Genomic DNA, 8,981 nt, shown 5'->3' with positions numbered 1-8,981 from the left:
CATGAAGTAGTGCAGAAGTTAAAAAATAGAGATGAAATATAACGTGGAAAATGTAAAATAAAATTGTATCTGTGGTAAACAGGTAATTGTAAATGTATCAAAAGAGAGAATGAACTGTAATGTAAACAGGAATGGAGAAAATGAATGCTTAATGAGAAGTAATACATATATGTACACACAGGTGTAAACAGGTAGTACAACAGTAAGTACATGTATACGAAGGTAAAGTGACAATATACAAGTACACGACAATATGAAGGTAAATGCCTGATTCAACTTTAATTAAAAATGAATGTTAATTAAATAGTTAAACATTGTATAATCACTATTTGCTCTGCAAATGCACCTGCGAGTCAAGCTCGGAGGCATTTTTTCCCTTTGGTAATCCCCATTCGGCAATTTCCGTGAGGAGCGTACAAGAACGTTATTCGTCATAACGTCATTCTCGGAGAAAACCCGCCTCTTTCTCTTAAGAGAAGACAGACGGCCATTTTAAGTTTATCAGTCGTCATTTCACATCGCTACTGTAGGACGGAGAACGTCAGGACTCAATTTCATCATATTTCTCTTACAACTGTAGTGGAGAATTGCCTACTATGAACTGAAACTCTTCCTTAAAACCAAAAACAAGTAGATCATAGTGAAGTGACGCATAAGCCAGTAGATTCCAGTGTCGAGTTGTAATTTTTTTGCACCTCAATGTAGCTAGAGGAAATGGCTGTGGAAAGCATGACTGTCCATCCAAACTCCCCAACTACCAACCACGAACACAACAGTCTCCTGACTGACGAAAGGTCGAGTAATTCTACAATCATATTTATATGAATTTATTTATTTGTCCTGTGCTTTTACACAAAAAGCCCGGGGTTTCTTTTTCCTTTTTCTGTCAGAGGGATTAAACTCGCCTTTTCTGGAAAACGAGTACAGAGGTAAAGAACGCCATATTGACACGACACCGCCAACTGGGAGGCCAGACCTCACCCGGGATAACGTTATTCCCTGTATTGTATTATTCAATCAACGGTCAATCGACTCCAGACAACGTGTATGACGAAAGAAAGCCGAGGTCGAAAAAGCTGATTCATAATAACTTCACCGCAGTCTATCCAACTCAACGATTCCAAAGCATCGCTTAATTACGTTCCCATTGTTAAACAGTGAACTCATTTGCTTTAATTCAATTAATTGTGTGTGGTCACAGTAACTGTTATCCCACAGATCCCCGAAAAATCCGAACGATAGTCTTTTGCTAACGAAGGGCCTATTTCAAGCTAATTTAGCAACATTAGCTTGTTGGCTAACGTTACAATCGTTGGCACACGAGAGACAGGCTAAGCTAACGGCTAATGTATTTATTTAATGGTAATTCCACATTGACTTTTCAAACCGCTCCATCGAAATAAACGTCGCGTTAACTACTACCTTGAGATCAACTTCGTGTATGTTAATCGATTAGTATGGGCTATTAATTATCTTAGAATCCGTTCAGTTCGCGTAAACGTAAAGCTAACTGTTAGCTAACGCGAAGCTTCTTTTCGAGCAAGTAGCTCTACGCACTTAAAAATAGCCCTCGAGTCGTCGCCTTCCTAGATTAATAACGCTCGTAGGAAACATTTCTTCAGTCCCGGTTGACCTTTAATCATTGGGATTCGCACCCTCTCAAGTATCAAACGCTAAATATCCTCAACATATTAGTTTTTGAAAGGTACGTTATCGACTAATCCGTTTTGTAGCCTGTTAGCTTACTTTAGCTAGCTTTTTCTCAACGCGTTTGTGCTTCTTGCTGTCATGGATGTTTGTCTAACACACCACTTTTATTCACAGTCGTGCCCACACTGAGTCGTCCCAAACATCCACCAAAGTCCCCCCAAAAAATGTGTAAAACGTCTGCAAAGCATCCCAGAAGTGTTTCAAGTCAAACACAAAGTTCCCTTTTTTTGTCTCCCCAGTCCCCCAGTTGGCAAATGTGCTGCATGTTAACTCAGTTGGCCCCACAAACCCCACTAGTGTCCCTAAAAGGTTCGAGAGCAAAAAAAAACTCAAAGCGTTTTCAATGTTTTTGAGTGCAATATGTGAAGAAACCCAGTCACAGTAAGTATTCCCCATTTTAATCATGGCCCTTTGCTTCTAGTATGAGTTATAGACTCATGCATTGAGCTAATAATGTACCATAATGCATGGTAAATCCTGTGATTCAACCATCCCTCATAGACGAGTAATCTTGTGCTTTGTTGAACTTTTAGAACTTCACGGTTGTCTGCTAGTTGGGCGTGGTCAGAGATGTTGCTATCAGTTTGGTATAGTGTCAATGGACATAAATGGAAACTTTATTCGTTAATATGGATGAAATACCTGGATCTTGCTGCACTTAGTCGTCAGCAGTACGTGGATACTTGTGTAGGGTCTAATCAATAACAGTTATTCCGCTCACAGGTCTATTAAGTTTGTCGGTGGATTTGCGGTCCCACTAACCTGACCTGGTAATCACTTTGGCTGAGCATAGAGAAGTCGAGATTGAGTTTGTTTGCATTGCAAGTTTTTTTTTCCTGAAATTGGCACATTGTTGGCAGCAGGTGATGTTTGCACAGCATCTCAACAGGCCAGATAGGCCACCAATGTCTGTAGTGGATCCCAGCCACTCTCTACTCATTAGTACTTGCTTCCATAGTACAGTACAATCCCTGTGCTATGACAGAGAGGCCTGAACTGTGACCACTCTGTGTGACTGACTCTCGACGGGTCTTTGATTAACGGGCCAGCTTCACGGCACATACTGATTTAGTGAGGTTGAGGAGTGACTTGGCAGTGGGAGATGATGTTCCTAAGTTTGCGGCGTTTGGATTCAAAGCTGGTAGCTGGTGCAGGACAAGGAACACGTTGGAGTTTAGCAAAGTTGAGCAAAAATGTGTCAATGTTAAAGTATTTTGAGTAAACATGCGGATATTGAGCCAATAGTGACTGAAAACGCCACACAATGTGTGCATATTTATATTTTAGGAGCTACAGTGACGAGCATACAGGAGCATACAATGACGGTAAAGATGCTAAAAGTAGCTGAGGATTCTACTTTCGAATGACTCCCAAATATGAAGAAATATGTTGGTTCTAGATTGTTGAGTTATTAAATTATCTGGATAACTTTGCTGCGAAAATCCCGCAACTCCCCCAAGGTCTTTTTCGTGGCTTCAGACTCATAACAATTTTTTTGTTGGCACGTTAACAAACTCCGGTAGGACTTCAATTGAATGTTGAAATGATTGTTTTGAAAAAGTCTGTATTCTCTGTCAGAAAATACAAAGTTGTTTACTTCGAATTTGCTTTGTTCCAAGGATGAAATATACTGAGTAGCGTTCACCGGTAACTAGAAACAAGTTTCCGTACGACTGTATTACTCCGCACATGAGCATTTTGTTCACGACAGAGAGCTGAGGCGCATGTTATTAAGGCTGGTTATTGCCCTATCTCCCCAGAGGAAGCTGGCATGCTGAGGATGTGGCGGGGTGCAGTGTGTACACACACAGTGAAGCTGACATTTTGCCTCAAAGCCGCCACCTGCCTTGTGTCCTCCGTTCACCGTGTGCTCGTTGATGGATTTTCGTTTTCAGGATATTGTAATTCAGTGGATCCTGTTCACATCGCTCCAGGCCTCAGGCCTCCCTCCCAGCCTGCTGCAGACAGCACTCTGGGTGTGGGCCTGTGTGGGAGAGCCAAGACCTGACTGCTCCAACAGGGAGTGTTAAACACTTCATCATTAATATGTGATCCCTGTCCTTACCTGTTCCATAAATAATATCGCACCCGTGCCACCGGAAAAAGCAGAAAAAACACTGACCAAGTCAAGAATATGGTCAATAGGTGGTTGTGATCTGGTGCTTGGATTGCCAATGGTGGCTGGTAGGGAAAGAAACAGTACATGCTAATCATTTGTATTAGTTTAATGTAAAAAAACATTCGTGCTTTTGGATTTAATAGCAGCTTTAGCGTGTTAAAACAACGCCCCCCCCAAACTCAACTCGCCCACAGCAACCAGTCTCTGCAGGATCAGGCCTGCATGTGATCCATGTCAATTAGGAACTCATGGTCCTGCCCTGGCAGTTGACCACAGCAACAGTGCATTAGTCATTTCCTGTCTGTCCCACCAGTACTGCAGTAGAACTGGGACCCCTCAGCCTCGGACATTTTGGTGGATTTGACCTAATGTGCGCGTGTGTGTGTGGTGGCGCGGCGCTCTCTATAAAACAGATATTACACGTGACCTGACATGATGGCTTGTGCAGCTAGAACATTTAAATGATGCGGTTAAGTCCAATTAGACTGGTGATTTTTTTTAAATTTATTTTACCACATGTTTTCTACATTTTGAATGCATGTGTAGCAGTGCCACGTGTGCATTATTTAGTGTATTTAATATTGTGGCAGCTTGTTTAGCTGGTGACATTAACAATCGGTTGTGTTTGCCAAACTGGAGGTATTCATTTTAATCACACTGCATGTTCCTTATGCTGATGCTGATGGTTTTGTACTAGTAAGATAACGTACACTCGGTGTATGCAGCGTTCACCTGGCGTGTGTCTTGAGTGGTCAGTTTTAGGAGAGTCCCATGTTCACTGCAGGCATTTAGTTATGAGCATATTTCATATTTCTAGGTGGATTCATATGTGAAGCAGTGGATTCATCAGTAGTATAAACAGGAGAAAAGATCTGTGAGAAATAGAGGTGATATGTGTAATTATATACATATATATATTATATCAGTAGCAGTCACAGGCACTTAAAAAGACAGCCTTGCATTTTTAAACTAAAAGCGACATATATCACCAATCGTAGCACACAGTGTTGGTTTTAAAAAGCAGATAGCTCGTAGTGCTGTTTAGAATAAGAAGTCTTCAGGGCAATAGATGCTGCAAGGAGAACATTCAAAGCGTTCCAAGTGGATCCAAGGCCACACATGTAACAGTTTAAAAGCTATTTCTCAAATGACTGATGTGTTTCAGCCCAAATTATGCCTCAATGGTCTCAGTCAGCTGTTAGATGCTAAGCGGGGTCTCGATTCCTCTGAAATAAATGACTTAAGTTAACCCTGTTTTGACTCACAAAAGTGGAAATGTTGCAACTTTAACATGTGCTGGAACACTATGAATCCTTAAAGTGTATTAGTACCTAACGTCAACCGCACTAAGCCTCTGTACTCCTTTTTCATCTGCGACCGCTGAAAACAAACAATTAAATATACATTTTTATGTTGTTTTTTTATATCTTTTTCTCACAATGGTTCCCAAAACTTCTAAGAAGCTGGGCAGGGTGAGCCACAGCCCACGAGAATATGGCATATGTAACTCCCCCCTCTGTGTGTTTACATATACAGGCCAGAGGATGGAGAGCTGGAGGAGGGCGAGCTGGAGGATGACGGGGGAGAAGTGGAGGAGGAGGACATTGGTGGAGGTACGTCCACAGCAGCAGCAGCAGCAGCAGCAACAGCAGCAGTAGTAGTAGCAGTACCAGGAGGAGGAGGAGGAGAAGGAGGAGGAGGAGATGGCGGTGGCGGTGGTGGTGATGAAGCAGGCGGAGGAGGCGAAGCCGGAGGGGACGCAGCCCAGCGAAGCAAGGAGCGCCACGCCAGCAGCAATTCGGATGAAGAGAGATCCCACCGTCGCAAGAGGAAGAGGAAGAAAGAGAGGGAGCGAGAGAGGGAGAAGAGGAGGTCCAAGAAGAAACGCAAATCCAAACACAAAGTACGATTGTCGACGAGTAGAGAGAACTGAGATAGACTCGCCTTTTTATTTCAACTTTATTCCCTGATTATCTCTGTATTCTTTCTCCCGTCCTCTCTCAGCGTCATGCGTCCTCTGATGACGAACACTCCGACTTCAGCGATGACTCTGACTACAGTCCCAGTGAGAAGAGGAAGTACAGAGAGTACAGTCCACAGTACCCCCCCCCACCTGTAAGTCAACGGAACTATTCATTGTTGAATGTATCGCAATCAAATGTTTTTTTAAGTGAATTTCAGTATTCCTCATAAGTCAATATTCAATAAAGTTTTGTGCAAAGTAAAATCTAACACGTTAACTTGTCTCCAGTCCCACGGGGGCTACGGCAGCTCAAAGAAGGGCAACTACATGAAGATGGACAAGCAGAGCTACGGAGGCTACGAAGAGTTCGAAGAAGAGAACTTCGAGGGGGAGGAAGAGGAGGACATCGGGGACGAGGACTACGACGACTTCACCAAGGAGCTCAACCAGTACCGCAAGGCCAAGGAGGGAGGAGGCGGCCGTGGACGAGGTGGGTCCTCGGCGGTCGGGTCAAAGCTGTTGGAGTTGAAAAATCGACTTCTGCACGGTAAATATTTGCCCAGTTGAAATTGAATCCAATTTTCAGTGAGTGTGTGTGAGGCCAGATGTGGTGGAGAGGCCCTGAACTACATTTATGAAAATGTGTGGTCCAAAATAATGTGCCACTGTGTGACAAAAGCTCAGTAGCAGGTTTGGCACTGCCTTTCTGTTTTATTTACTCGCTACTCAGTTTCATTTGCACGTTTATGGACAAGACAAAGGAGCTTATTTGCAGAAAAGCTTCTTATCAATTCAAATTCCACAGATAAGTCGCTGACTCGTTTCATTTTGTCCTTTGTCGCCACGTCTCTGCAGGGGGCAAAGGTCGCATGAAGAACCAGAGAGGCCGTGGAGGAATGAGGGGAGGGAGGAGGGGAAGAGGAGGAGGCCGAGGAAGAGGAGGCCGAGGTGGTGGTGGAGGAGGAGGAGGAGGGGGAGGAGGAGGAGGAGGAAAGATGGGAGGAGACAACGACGATGGAGACGGCTACGGGGAAGAGATGGAGGTGAGTTTTGGAGTTCAGGATGGGACCTGTTGTCTATTTGCTTTGGTCAAAGTCCAGGAAACAAGTTGTTTTGTGTATTTGCACAGTTGGTTAAATATATTTCACATGGAAGCATTCCAGTGAACAAAAGAGCACTTGGAGCCAACGATTTCCTTCATTTTTACATGAGAAAGTAGATCATTCTGTGTTACACAAACATGGAACGGTCCGTACTGAATGTGGATCATCTCCTTTTACTGTGCAGCGTTTTACCAATCAAGCCTGGTGGTGGTTTTAGGAAGAGTGATGGGAAAATACTAATACATGAAAACAAATCTGAAGGCCATGTCACCACTCTGCACTACTGCTGTGTTCTCTTTTCCCGAACCAAACTAGTACCAGTACAAATGATTATGTTTCCCAGCTCCACTCTTTGGTCACCATGCCTCAGAACTGAAGCCGTTATGTCCAGCTATGCTCTCTTCACAGCCACCAGACTCCTTTCACAAAAACGGGGATTTTACTCTCCAAAGACGGAGGTTGCTGGTCCACCGCTGCCTCGGTCGATTGGTTTTCTTTGTGTTATTGCGTGACTGTTCGTATTCACCGGTAGACCAGCAACTCCCGTGTTCTGCGAGGTATAGTTACTGTGTTCGTCAATGGAGTCTGGTGGCTTTGAAGCGATTCTAGAGAACGGATTCAGTTCCTCGTAACAACTAACAGTCTGATGGCAGGTAATAATAATAATAATCTCATACGAGCCACTAAACACTATCCCTTTAAATATGTGATGCTTGAGGTGTGGAATCTGTTCATACAGTTTGGAGAAGATGACTATGACAACATGGGCGAGGACGACTACGATGACTACTCAAAAGACCTCAATCAGTACAAGAAGTCCAAAGACAGAGGCAGAGGTGAGTTTGGAGCTTCGGTAGTTGTTCGTGTTTGTGTGTGTTTTTCATCTTTACTTTTCCTGAAGAGAAGGTTCATTCGGTTCAGTTCCCTTTAGAGCAAGCACAGGCTTACAGTCCCTCTCACGCTGTCTTCAATCTCTTCACCAGGGCTTAAAGGTGGGCGCGGCCGAGGGAGAGGTAAAGGAGGACGGGGTATGATGAGAGGAGGAAGGGGTCGAAACCGCGGGAGAGGAAGAGGCGACATGGGCAACGACGACGACAACAACGGGGACATGGACAACGGGGTGAGGCTTATGTACTGATGTCAGATCAGCCCAAAGTGTCTTGATTCAAAGTGGGTCAATGCAAATGTCTGCTTCCCTCCAGTCTGGTGCCCCCAGGACTACTTCCTTTATAGTGATAAGACCTGAGGAGTAAAACTACATTCATCTTCTCTTTCTTACTCATTTCACACTCTGCTTTCTGTGTGTGTGTGTGTGTGTGTGTTAGGACGGAGGTGGTGGAGCCGATGGACCGGGGAGGAGGAACATGAACGAGAAGCACCAGGATAAGAAAGGAAAGGCCATCTGCAAGTACTACATCGAGGGGCGATGCACCTGGGTATGATCACTTTGTGTGTGTGTGTGCTGGCTGCGTTCCAATGTATTTCTGTCATTCAAGTTATGTATTTCATGTTCTTAATACACTTCAGTTGTTTTGTTTTTAAAAGCCCGTGATCAATAGAAATTCACAGCAAATTCAGAAAATATGTGGTTTTATCACAAAGTCCTGATTTTGATACCCAATCACATTGTGAATGTGTCTCTGGTGTTCCTCAAGGTCTTGGTCTCTTAATTTGGTATTTTGGAGGGATTTTTGATCCTTAAAATTTTTTCTTGAGTATGAAAATTGTTTGTAATTTAGGACCAAATTTGTGTGACAAAAGCTGGAACAGCTTAAGAGACCTAATATAGCATGAAATGGCCATAATTTACTTCCACCATAGTGTGCTAAGCCCTTTTTCACAACTTATTTTAATTCATATTTATTTTGATTTATGACTGAAACAACTTCACACACTAATTGGAGCTCAAATGTATCTGGGCTCCCAGCTGTCAGATGATGTACACCACTTCTATGTAGCGTGCACTGTTGACCTGCTATCTTCCTGTGTGAGGTAAAACAGCTACGTGTGTTTAAAATCTGGTTACACTCGGATGATTCTCAAAGGAAACTTGGCACCTGTGAGCTGTAGTAAGATAAAGAGGCCA

General features: G+C 43.5%; 1 protein-coding gene across 1 annotated transcript in view; it reads left to right on the top strand.

Moving 5' to 3' along the window:
• The first annotated feature begins 542 nt into the window (after positions 1-542).
• The window catches only part of zc3h4 (zinc finger CCCH-type containing 4), a 20,006-nt gene continuing 11,567 nt past the window's right edge, over positions 543-8,981 (top strand). The window contains exons 1-8 of the mRNA XM_079272332.1: positions 543-794; positions 5,366-5,732; positions 5,834-5,944; positions 6,081-6,339; positions 6,648-6,835; positions 7,635-7,731; positions 7,879-8,015; positions 8,221-8,331. Coding sequence (XP_079128458.1) covers positions 715-794; positions 5,366-5,732; positions 5,834-5,944; positions 6,081-6,339; positions 6,648-6,835; positions 7,635-7,731; positions 7,879-8,015; positions 8,221-8,331 — 1,350 coding nt within the window. The 5' untranslated portion in view covers positions 543-714. The remainder of the gene's footprint in view (positions 795-5,365; positions 5,733-5,833; positions 5,945-6,080; positions 6,340-6,647; positions 6,836-7,634; positions 7,732-7,878; positions 8,016-8,220; positions 8,332-8,981) is intronic.

The sequence above is a fragment of the Melanostigma gelatinosum genome, assembly GCF_949748355.1.
Source record: "Melanostigma gelatinosum genome assembly, chromosome: 7".
NCBI lineage: Eukaryota > Metazoa > Chordata > Actinopteri > Perciformes > Zoarcidae > Melanostigma > Melanostigma gelatinosum.
The sequence above is the reverse complement of the archived record's forward strand: the minus strand, read 5'-3'. Positions and strand labels throughout refer to the sequence as shown.